This window comes from Macrobrachium nipponense, chromosome 25 (genome assembly GCF_015104395.2).
Source record: "Macrobrachium nipponense isolate FS-2020 chromosome 25, ASM1510439v2, whole genome shotgun sequence".
NCBI classification, from domain to species: domain Eukaryota; kingdom Metazoa; phylum Arthropoda; class Malacostraca; order Decapoda; family Palaemonidae; genus Macrobrachium; species Macrobrachium nipponense.
Window position 1 is genome coordinate 67,945,615 of NC_087214.1, and position 12,473 is coordinate 67,958,087.

At 43.3% G+C, this 12,473-nt stretch overlaps 1 protein-coding gene across 16 annotated transcripts in view; it reads left to right on the forward strand.

Moving 5' to 3' along the window:
* Positions 1-12,473, forward strand: part of LOC135199496 (anoctamin-5-like) — a 139,764-nt gene that overhangs the window by 105,886 nt on the left and 21,405 nt on the right. For all 16 annotated transcript variants that reach the window (XM_064227590.1, XM_064227600.1, XM_064227587.1 and 13 more), the window contains one exon: positions 707-912. In XM_064227590.1, coding sequence (XP_064083660.1) covers positions 707-912 — 206 coding nt within the window. The remainder of the gene's footprint in view (positions 1-706; positions 913-12,473) is intronic.

Here is a 12,473-nt window from a genome sequence, read left to right on the forward strand (position 1 = left end):
ACATGTGTATTTTAATAAATGTAGGCATTTGGAACTTGCTCTTTGTTGCATTCTCCAGTCCGCACTGGATGAAATAGGAGCCTTTTGAATCCTAGTAAGGGTGCAAGTGTCCTCACCAGATAAATAGTATGCAGAAAGTTTATTGGCAATTAGGAACAGTAATTGTATTGCTAGTTGGTTGTTGAAGGTATAATTTATGTAGTTAACTTGAGGTGAATAAAATAGGGATAAATTATTGAAAAATGTGAACAGATTTTCAAAATAGTTGTTTACCCAGTGTGATCCTTAACATTTTCAGATTCCCAAAAATTCCATTAATGAATTGTTTCACCCTGATTTATGTACAGGCAGACCCTGGTTATCTGTGGGCTTGGTTATCGCCGATCCTGTTTTTCTGCGCTTGGCTAGCGATAATCTGTGATTTTCAGCATTGATAAGCGCTGAAAATTGCCGACTTTCAATCATCTGTGATTTTTTTAGTCATCATCCTTTGGAACAGAACCCCCGCCGATAACTTGGGGACTGCCTATTTGTATAGTTTTTGTGTGATTTTACTAATATTAACAGTCGTGTACAGTATTGTTAAATTCTGTACTATATATGTTATAACTTAATTAAATTGGAAACAGTATTATCTAATTGGATACAATGTTCTTTATGGCAAAAATGGTTAGTCTGATGTTTTTTATATTTTTATTTTCCGCAGTTCTTCAGTACGGCTTTGTGACAGTGTTTGTGTCATCGTTCCCTCTGGCTCCGCTGTTTGCCTTCCTGAATAATGTGTTTGAGATGAGGCTAGATGCTAAGAAGCTGTTGACTCACTTCAGACGGCCTGTGTCTCAGAGAGTGAAAGACATCGGTATCTGGTTTAAAATCCTGGACTCGATTGGGAAGCTTGCGGTTGTCACTAATGTGAGTACCTGATGTTCACTTTTTAACCATTAGTGCTTTGTTTTATTGCAGGTGTATGGTTGAAAGTGCTTTGTTTTATTTTTTTGCGCTAGGTTGAGTGTGTTTTATTGCAGGCACATGGTTGAAAGTGCTTTGTTTTATTGCAGGCGTAGGTTGAAAGTGCTTTGTTTTATTGCAGGTACATGGTTGAAAGTGCTTTGTTTTATTGCAGGTGTATGGTTGAAAGTGCTTTGTTTTATTGCAGGCGTAGGTTGAAAGTGCTTTGTTTTATTGCAGGCACATGGTTGAAAGTGCTTTGTTTTATTTGAACACATGGTTGAAAAGTGCTTTGTTTTATTGAGGCGTTTTAGGTTGAAAGGCTTTGTTTTATGCCAGGCGTAGGATTGAAAGTGCTTTGTTTTATTGCAGGCACAATGGTGAAAAGTGCTTTGTTTTATTGCAGGTGTATGGTTGAAAAGTGCTTTGTTTTATTGGCGGAGTAGGTTGAAAGTTTTGTTTTATGCAGGGCACATGGTTGGAAAGTTGCTTTGTTTTATTTGGCAGGCGGTAGGGTTGAAAGTGCTTTGTTTTATTGCAAAAGGTGTTATGGGTTGAAAGTACTTTGTTTTTATTGCAGGCGTAGTTGCCAAAGTGCTTTGTTTATTGCAGCACAGGGTTGAAAGTGCTTTGTTTTATTCGCATGGCACATTGTTTAAAGTGAAAGTGCTTTGTTTTATTGCACGGGGGCCCTTTTTTATGGCGGTTGAAAGTGCTTTGTTTTATTGCAGGCGTAGGTTGAAAGTGCTTTGTTTTATTGCAGGCACATGGTTGAAAGTGCTTTGTTTTATTGCAGGCGTAGGTTGAAAGTGCTTTGTTTTATTGCAGGTGTATGGTTGAAAGTGCTTGTTTTAATGCAAGGGCACTTTGTTTTAAAATTGCGCAGGCGTAGGTTGAAAGTGCTTTTGTTTTATTGCAGGCACATGGTTGAAAGTGCTTTGTTTTATTGCAGGATATGGTTGAAAGATGCTTTGTTTTTATTGCAGGCACATGGTTGAAAGTGCTTTTGTTTTATTGCAAGGGTAGGTTGAAAGTGCTTTGTTTTATATTGCAGGCACATGGTTGAAAAGTTGGCTTTTGTTTTATTGTTCAGCGTATGGTTGAAAGTGCTTTGTTTTATTGCAGGCACATGGTTGAAAGTGCTTTGTTTTATTGCAGGCGTATGGTTGAAAGTGCTTTGTTTTATTGCAGGTGTATGGTTGAAAGTGCTTTGTTTTATTGCAGGCACATGGTTGAAAGTGCTTTGTTTTATTGGCAAAGGCGTAGGTTGAAAGTGCTTTGTTTATTGCAGGCACATGGGTTTGAAAGTGCTTTTGTTTTATTGCAGGCATAGGTTGAAAGTGCTTTGTTTTTATTGCAGGCACATTTGGTGGATTGAAAATTTGTTTGTTTGAAATGGTGAAAGTTGCTTTGTTTGATTGGCGGAAGTTAGATTCTAGGTTGAAAGTGCTTTCGTTGTTTTTTTATGCGGCGTAGGTTGAAAGTGCTTTGTTTTAAATTTTTTGCAGGCGCATGGTTGAAAGTGCTTTGTTTTATTGCAGGTGTATGGTTGAAAGTGCTTTGTTTTATTGCAGGTGTAGGTTGAAAGTGCTTTGTTTTATTGCAGGCGCATGGTTGAAAGTGCTTTGTTTTATTGCAAAGCACAATTGGTTTTGAAAAGTGCTTTTATTGCAAGCCACATGGTTGAAAGTGCTTGTTTTTATTGGCAGGCAAATGGTTGAAAAGGCTTTGTTTTATTGGCAGGGGTTAGGTTGAAAGGCTTTGTTTTTATTGCAAAGCATTTGTGTTAAAGTGCTTTGTTTTATTGCAGGTGGTTATGGTTGAGAAAGTGCTCTTTGTTTTTATTGGGCCGGGTTGGTTGAAAGCTTTTGGTTTTATTGGCAGGTGTATGGTTTGAAAGTGCTTTGTTTTATTGCAGTCGCATGGTTGAAAGTGCTTTGTTTTATTGGCAAAGCACATTTGTGCAAGTGATTTGGTTTTAAAGTTGCAGGCGTTAAAGTTGAAAGGCTTTGTTTGTTTTATTGCAGGTGTATGGTTGAAAGTGCTTTGTTTTATTGCAGGTGTGTATGGTTGAATGTGCTTTTGTTTTATTGCAGGTGATATGGTTGAAAGTGCTGTTTTGTTTTTATTGCAGCACATGGTTGAAAGTGCTTTGTGTTATTGCAGCAAACATTGTAAGTTGAAAGTGCTTTGTTTTATTGCAGGCACATGGTTGAAAGTGCTTTTGTTTTAGGTTGCAAAGGTTTGTTAATTTGGGAAAGTGCTTGATTTATTGCAGCACAATGGTTGAAAGGCTTTGTTTTTATTGGAGGGCACATGGTTGAAAGGGCTTTGTTTTTTTTATTGCAGGTGTATGGTTGAAAGTGCTTTGTTTTATTGCAGGTGTATGGGTTGAAAGTTGCTTTGTTTTAATTATGCATGTGAAAGGTGAAAGCTTTGTTTTTATTGCAGGTGTATGGTTGAAAGTGCTTTGTTTTATTGCAGGTTGTTATGGTTGAAGTTGCTTTTGTTTTAATTGCAGGTGTATGGTTGAAAGTTGGCTTTGTTTAAATTTTTGCGTATGAAAATTTGTTTTTGTGCTTTGATTTTTATTGCAGGCAACATGGTTGAAATGTTTTGTTTTATTGCAGGTGTAGTTGAAAGTGCTTTGGTTTTATTGCAGGCACATGGTTGAAGTTGTTTTGTTTTTTATGCAGGTTGTATGGTTAAAGTGCATTGAATTTATTGCAGACATGTGGGAAAAGGCTTTGTTTTATTGCAGCATGGTTGAAAGTGCTTTGTTTTATTGCAGGTGTTATGTTGAAAGTGCTTTGTTTTATTGCTTTGTGTATGGTGAAAGTGCTTTGTTTGTTTTATTGCAGGTGTATGGTGAAAGTGCTTTTGTTTTATTTTGCAGTATGGTTGAAAAGTGCTTGTTTTTATTGGAGTATGGTTGAAAGTGCTTTGTTTTATTGCAGGTGTATGGTTGAAAGGTTTGTTTATTTATGCAGGCACATGGTTGAAAAGTGTTTTGTTTTATTGCAGGGTATGGGGTTTTTTTTTGAAAAGGTTTGGCTTTTTTGTTTGCAGCACATGGGTTGAAAGTTGCTTTGTTTTATGCAAAGGTTTTGTTTTATTGGTTGAAAAGTGCTTTGTTTTATTGCAGGCTGTATGGGTTGAAAGTGCTTTGTTTTATTGCAGGGGTTGGTTTGAAATTGTGGCTGGTTTTTTGAAAGGTGTTATTTGGTTGAAAGTGCTTTGTTTTATTGCAGGCATGGTTGAAAGTGCTTTGTTTTATTGCGGGTGTATGTTGAAATGGTTTGTTTTATTGCAGGTGTATGGTTGAAAGTGCTTTGTTTTATTGCAGGTGTATGGTTGAAAGTGCTTTGTTTTATTGCAGGCACATGGTTGAAAGTGCTTTGTTTTATTGCAGGTGTATGGTTGAAAGTGCTTTTGCCTTTTGATGCAGGGCACATGGTTGAAAAGTGCTTTTGTTTTATTGGCAGGTTTGTAGGTTGAAAGTGCTTTGTTTTATTGCAGGCACATGGTTGAAAGTGCTTTGTTTTATTGCAGGTGTATGGTTGAAAGTGCTTTGTTTTATTGCAGGCACATGGTTGAAAGTGCTTTGTTTTATTGCAGGTGTATGGTTGAAAGTGCTTTGTTTTATTGCAGGCACATGGTTGAAAGGTGCTTTGTTCTTTTTATTGCAGGAACATGGTTGAAAGTTGCGTGTTTTAGTAACAGGCCAAACATTGCGGGTTGAAGTGCTTTGTTTTATTGAGGCACATGGTTGAAAGTGCTTTTTTTATTGCAGGTGTATGGTTGAAAGTGCTTTGTTTTTATTGCAGGTGTATGGTTTAAAGGGCTTTGGGTTTTATTGCAGGGTATGGTTGAAAGTGCTTTGGTTTATTGCAGTGTATGTTTGAAAAGTGCTTTGTTTTATTGCAGGCACATTGTTGAAAGTGCCTTTGTTTTAATTGCAGGTGTATGTTGAAATTGGCTTTGTTTTATTGCAGGTGGTATGGTTCAAGTGCTTTGTTTATTGCAGTGTATGGTAAAGTGCTTTGTTTTATTGCAGCAATGTTTGAAAGTGCTTTGTTTTATTGCAGTGTATGGTTGAAAGTGCTTTGTTTTATTGCAAGTTCACATGGTTGAAAGTGCTTTGTTTATTGTCGTGTTGGTTGAAAGTGCTTTGTTTTTATTGGCAGGCACATGGTTGCAAGTGGCTTTGTTTTTATGCAGGTGTATGGTTAAAGTGCTTTGTTTTATTGCAGCACATGGTTGAAAGTGCTTTGTTTTTATTGCAGGTGTCTGGTTGAAAGTGCTTTGTTTTAATTCAGGCACCTGGTTGAAAGTGCTTTTGTTTTATTGGGGAGGCAGGCACATGTTGAAAGTGCTTTGTTTTATTAAGCCATGTTTGAAATTGCTTTGTTTTAATTGCATGCCATGGTTGAAAGTGCTTTGTTTTATCGCAGCACAGGTTGAAAGTTCTTTGTTTTTTATGCAGGTGTATGGTTGAAGTGCTTTGTTTTATTGCAGGCACAGGTTGAAGTGCTTTGTTTATTGGCAGGTGTATGGGTTGAAGTGCTTTGTTTTTATTGCAGGCACATGGTTAAAGTGCTTTGTTTTATTGCATGTGTATGTTGAAAAGTTGCTTTTGTTTTTATTGCAGGCACACTGGTTGAAAGTGCTTGTTTTATTGCAGCACATGGTTTGAAGTGCTTTGTTTTATTGCAGTGTATGGTTGAAATGCTTTGTTTTATGCAGCGTACTTGGTTGAAAGTGCTTTGTTTTATTGCAGGTGTATGGTTAAAGTGCTGTTAAATTGCAGGTGTATGGTTGAAAGTGCTTTGTTTTATTGCAGTATGGTTGAAAGTGCTGTTTTAAATTGAAGCACATGGTTGAAAGTGCTTTGTTTTATTCATTGCAGCTTTGTTATGGTTGAAAGTGCTTTGTTTTGTTGCAGGTGTAGGTGAAAGTGTTTGTTTTTATTGCAGGCACATGGTTGAAATGCTTTGTTTTATTGCCGGCACAAATTGGTTGAAAGTGCTTTGTTTTATTGCAGGTGTATGGTGAAATTGCTTTGTTTTATTTGAGTGATGGTTGAAAGTTGCTTTTATTGCATGTTTGTTAGGTTGAAAGTGCTTTGTTTTATTGCGGTGTATGGTTGAAAGTGCTTTGTTTTTATTGCAGTGGTTGAAAGTGCTTTGTTTTATGCAGGTGTTGAAATTTGCTTTTTATTGCAGGCACATGGTTGAAGTGTTTTGTTTTATTGCAGGTGTAATGGTTGAAGTGCTTTGTTTTTATTGCAGGCACATGGTTGAAAGCTTTGTTTTATGCAGTGGTATGGTTGCAAGTTGCTTGTTTTTATTGCATGGTTGAAAGTGCTTTGTTTTATTGCAGGCACATGGTTGAAAGTGCTTTGTTTTATTGCAGGCACATGGTTGAAAGTGCTTTGTTTTATTGCAGGCACATGGTTGAAAGTGCTTTGTTTTATTGCAGGCGTAGGTTGAAAGTGCTTTGTTTTATTGCAGGCACATGGTTGAAAGTGCTTTGTTTTATTGCAGGCACATGGTTGAAAGTGCTTTGTTTTATTGCAGGCACATGGTTGAAAGTGCTTTGTTTTATTGCAGACATGTTGAGTGTTTGTTTTATTGCAGGCACATGGTTGAAAGTTGGCTTTGTTTTAAATTGCAGGCGGTAGGTTTGAAAAGTGCTTTGTTTTATGCAGGCACATGTTGAAAGTGCTGTTAAAGTGCAAAGGTTTGTTTTATGGTTGAAAGTGCTTTGTTTTATTGCAGGCACATGGTTGAAGGTGCTTTGTTTTATTGCAGGTGTATGATTGAAAGAACTTTGTTTTATTGCAGATACTATACATTTGAAAGGAGGAACTATTTTGAGAATAAGTGCATTTATGGACAGTAATGTTGGGCATCTTACTATAGTTTCTGTGTTAATTTCCAGTTATGTTCAGCAAATTCTGTTGGGTAATTAGTCATTGTAGCTTTTGTGCTGCTTAGCATATATTTTTAAGATTTCAGATTTATTTTTTTATTAAGCTTATTGATATGTTTTAACTGTTTAATAAAGATAATGAGCGCAGTTAGCATATTAATTTTAAGTTTGTTCATGAAACTTACCTGTCAGATATATATATAGCTGTATTCTTCCGAAGTCCAACAGAATTTAAAAAACTTACGACACACGTAGTGGGAGTCAGGTGGTTAGTGCCCATTCCCGCCGCTGGGAGGCGGGTATCAGGAACCATTCCCATTGTCTATTCATATATTTTCTGTCGCCGGTGCTGTAAGCATCTGTTTTCAGCACCTCCTTGACTTTGGATCGGTGGCTAGGCACACGTTACTTGTAGAATTAATTAGATTTTGGCTTGATTTCTCTTAAAACTAAGATGTCTGGGTCTAGTTCGGCTAGCGCCAGGTTTTGTAGTAGGGATGAATGTAGAGGTAGGCTACTGAAAGCATCGGTAGACCCACATACATTGTGTAAGAGTTGTAGAGGGCATGATTGTTTGTATGAGAATCGCTGCAAGGAGTGTGAATGTCTTTCTGATTCTGCGTGGAAGGGGTATGAAACCTATCTTCGTAAGCTTGAGTGTGATAGGTTGAGGAGGTCTTCCTCCAGGAGCGTTTCATTTAGTAAAATTCAGGACATTCGTGTTTCTCCTACTAACCCTCCTGTTATAGTTACTTCTCCTAACCCTGTAGTGCCGCCTACGGCCCTGAAACAGTGTCTGTGGAGGGTAATGCCCTTGCTTTGATTCTAGAGTTGATACGCAATCTGGAATCGAAAGTGCTCGCCTTAGAAGGCAAAAGTGACAGTGTCCCTTGTGTTGTGGAGGGTGCGTCAGATCGGCCCCATTTCGCCTAGGCCTGGACCTCTGCCGGACTCCCAGGTTTCAGGGAGAGGGCATGTTGAAAGCCGAAGGAGGGTTACGGGGAACCCCCACCGATCTGACGTGCCTTCGGCAGTTTCTGTTGACGCTACCCAGACTGCCAAGGAGCGTGCGCGTGCACGCCTCCTTAAGGAGTGCTTTTCGTCATCCGAGGCTTCCTCCCCGCGTAAGGGGTGGAGCTCTCAGTTGGATTCACGCCCGTTGAAAAGGAGCGTTGGTGAACGGGACGCTTTACGTCATGGGTTTTCTGCTGATCTGCGGTCTTCGCCTGATAGTGCCTTCCCGGCCTTCCCGCCGCAGAAGAGGAGTAGGGCGTCATCAGATGATGACTCCTTCGAGCGCCCCAGTCGCTCCAGAGTTCGCTCAGTGGTGGTTCCTGTGAGAAGGAAGAAGGCGTCCCCTCGCCCCTCGCCTTCTCACAGGATCAGCCCCTCTCCTGAGAGGGAGTCTTCTCCTACTGAGAAGATTGTTCGCTCTTTACAGCAGCAACTTGCTTGTGTGATTGCCAAGAGAGAGACGGAACCACGTCGTAGGAGGAAGGATGACAGGCTGCCTGTCAAGAGATCCAGGCAGTCTCCCTCTCCGTCTCCTCGCTCGTCTCTGTCTCCTGTATCGTCGCCTTCTAGAGTTCGTGCGGCTCCCCAGCGGCTTTCTAGAGGTACGAAGATGTTGTTTCTCGCTCTTCGCATAAGGCGGTTTCTCCTGCTCGTAAGCTTGACACCTGTCGGGAGCGTGACGCTTTTTTGGACGCTTCTGTTGAAGCTCAGCCTGATCTTGACGCTCGGCTGGACGCCAGGCGAGCGCCAGTGGACGCCAGGCGAGTGCCAGTGGACACCAGGCGTGCGCCAGTGGACGCCAAACGCGCGCCGGTAGAAGCCAGGATAGCGCCAGTGGACACCAGGCGCGCGCCTGTTGATGCTCGGGTGGACGCTCGTCGACGCCCGCGCGTTTGAGGACTCTCTTCAAGATTCTTCACGCCTTCAAGAGGTGCACCGTGTTTCGTCTTCGCCTTTACCTGCTCATGAGTCTGCTTTACCTTCGACTTCGTAACAACGTTCCGGTTTGAGACTTGGACCTGAGGGTCTTGTATCGTCACTAGTTCCTCCTACTTCACCTGTGTCGGAAGGTGAGGTGAGCAGGGCTTCAGAAGAAGCTGATGATGAGCAACCACTGGCTCCTGTCTCTTCAGACTACCAGGTCTTGACCCGCCTTCTTCAGTCTGCGTTCGGAGACACCTTTCAACCTGCAGCTCCTCGCTTTCCCCCCTCTCAACTTTCGTCTTCTAAGGTCAACAAAGTTTTGGGGTTTGTTAGAATGAAGAAGTCCCTTTCGACCAAGAGGGCTTTTCGTAAAGTCCACGACTGGATGGAGAGAAGGAAGGCTCAAGGCAAGACCTCGTTTGCTCTTCCGCCTTCTAGGCTTGGTGGAAAAGCAGGGATGTGGTATGAGACAGGGGAGGACGTCGGTCTCAGACTTCCTTCTTCTGCACAAGGAGACTTTGCAAGTCTTGTGGATGCCTCAAGGAGGTACCTCCTTTCTTCATCCAAAGTGACTTGGTCTACGACGGAGATGGATTATCACCTTAAAGGCCTCTTTCATACGTTAGAGGTCTTTAACTACTTAGATTGGTGTCTTGGAGTTTTAGATGTCAAGTCTCGGAGTCCCGATTGGATTAGCCTGGGGGAGCTGTCCAGCGTCATGTTGTGTATGGACAAGGCCGTCAAGGATGGTTCGGAGGAGCTGGCTGCGCATTTTTGCACAGGACTCTTGAAGAAGAGATCCCTGTTTTGCAACTTTACTGCTAAGTCAGTTTCTCCCTCGCAAAAGGCAGAGTTGCTGTTTGCTCCTCTTTCGGATCATTTCTTCCCCCAGGCTATGGTGAAGGACCTTGCAACTAGTCTGCAGGAAAAAGCTACGCAGGATCTCCTCGCCCAATCGTCTCGAAGAACTGCGGGCCCTTCGACTTCTTCGGGAGTTCTGATTGCGAAGAAATCGAAGCCCTTTCGAGGTGGATCTTCCTCGAGACCGGCCCCTCGAGGAAGAGGCACTTCCAGAGGCCGAGCCCCTGTGCTTCCAAAGGGCAAGAAGTGAAATAGAAGTCCTTCAGTCACCGGTAGGAGCCAGACTTCAGCCTTTTGCGAAAGCCTGGAGAGAGAGAGGTGCGGACGCATGGTTGCTGGACATCTTGGAAAAGGGTTACCGTATCCCTTTCCTGAAAATACCCCCGCTGTCTTCGACACCCAGGGATATGTCGCCCTCGTACCGGGGGGAAAAACAACAAGTTCTTTTCGATCTGCTCGATCAGATGATCGAAAAAGAAGTGGCAGAACAGGTCTTCGACCTGGAATCCCCAAGGTTTTACAATCGACTGTTCCTGGTGCCGAAGCAGTCGGGAGGATGGCGACCAGTCCTAGATGTGAGCAACCTAAACCTCTTTGTCATCAAGCAGAGGTTCAAGATGGAGACGCCTCAGACAGTGCTTGGGGCTTTAAGACCGGGGGATTGGATGGTGTCACTAGATCTCCAGGACGCATATTTTCACGTCCCCATCCATCCCCAGTCAAGAAAGTACCTACGGTTTGTCCTGAAGGGGAAGGTTTTTCAATTCAGGGCACTCTGTTTCGGACTGAGCACGGCACCGATGGTCTTCACCTTTTTGATGAAGAACATTGCAAGATGGCTTCATCTGTCGAAAAGTCAGGATCTCTCTCTACTTAGACGACTGGCTCATTCGAGCCTCCTCGAAAGCCTGGTGTCTGGAGGACCTTCACACGACTTTGACGTTAACAAAGTCCCTGGGACTTCTGGTAAACTTCGAAAAGTCACATCTGACCCCTTCACAGTCCATCATCTATCTGGGGATTCAGATGGACTCAGTGGCTTTTCGGGCTTTTCCGTCCCAGGGGCGACAGCAACAATGCCTAAGCAAAGTGTCAGCCTTTCTGGGGAAAGAATCATGCTCGGTGAGGGAATGGATGAGTCTGCTGGGGACCATTTCCTCGCTGGAGAAGTTTGTTTCCCTAGGGAGGTTGCACCTCAGACCTCTTCAGTTCTTCCTGTCGGACAACTGGAAGCACAAGAACGACCTGGAGGGGATCTTGGAGATCTCAGAAGAGGTGAGAGAACACCTAAGATGATGGTTCGATCCGTTGAAGCTTGCAGAGGGAGTTTCCCTCAAGCTTCAGAGCCCCGACCTAGTGTTGTTCTCCAACGCGTCTACCACGGGGTGGGGAGCGACACTAGGGGGGAAGGAAGTGTCAGGCACCTGGAGAGGGGAACAGGTGTCCTGGCACATAAACCTCAAGGAACTGGCAGCAGTTCATCTTGCGCTCCAGTTTTTTCAAGACGAAGTCTCTCACAGGATTGTGCAGATCAACTCGGACAACACCACAGCTCTGGCATACCTCAAGAAACAGGGAGGAACCCACTCTCGGTCCCTGTTCTACCTTGCAAAGGAGATCTTGTTGTGGGCGATGGCACACGACGTTACTATCCTGACGGGGTTCGTCTCAGGAGTAGAAAACGTCCGTGCAGACCTCCTCAGTCGGCAAAGTCAACTGCTGCCGACATAATGGACCCTTCACCAGGAAGTATGCCAGAGGCTGTGGAAGTTGTGAGGACGTCCTCTCGTGGACATCTTCGCAACTTCGAGAACAAAGAGACTTCCACTGTACTGCTCACCGGTTCTAGATCCAGGAGCAGTGGCAATAGACGCCCTTCTCTGGGACTGGACGCGACTAGACCTGTACGCCTTTCCCCCGTTCAAGATCCTAGGGGAAGTGCTGAGGAAATTCGCAGCATCAGAAGGAACGAGGATGACACTAATCGCCCCCTTCTGGCCTGCGACCGACTGGTTCACAGAGGTCATGTCCTTCGTGGTAGACTTTCCGAGGACTCTGCCGCCAAGGACAGATCTACTCAAACAGCCCCACTTCGAGAGGTACCACAAAAACCTCCCCGCTCTGAGTCTGACTGCGTTCAGACTATCCAGAAGTTGGCCAGAGCGAGAGGTTTTTCAAGACCTGTGGCAAGAGCGATCGCCACTGCAAGGAGAGCTTCTTCTCTTGCAGTGTACCAATCCAAGTGGGCTGTTTTCAGGAGTTGGTGCAGAAAGAAGGGCATTTCCTCCACCTCAACCTCTGTGAGCCAGATAGCGGACTTCCTCCTTTACTTGAGGAAGGAAGTGAAACTGGCGGTGCCGACGATAAAGGGCTACAGAAGTGTGCTGTCGGTAGTCTTTCGTCATAGAGGGCTGGATCTGGCCAATAACAGAGACCTTCATGATCTCCTAAGGTCTTTTGAGACTACGAAGGTACCTCAACCGAAAGTACCATCTTGGAACTTAGACGTAGTTCATAAGTTCCTTATGTCCAGCCATTTCGAACCGCTTCACATGGCTTTGCTTAGAAACCTGACACGAAAAACGGTTTTCCTAACTGCTCTGGCGACGGCGAAGAGGGTTAGCGAGATCCAGGCTATAAGCAAGCATATTGGGTTTAAGAACCACAATGCAGTTTGTTCTTTGAGCCTGACGTTCTTGGCAAAAAACGAAAACCCTTCCAACCCTTGGCCTAAGACATTCGAGATTAAGGGTTTGACGGAAATTGTGGGTCGGGAACCAGAGAGAATCCTG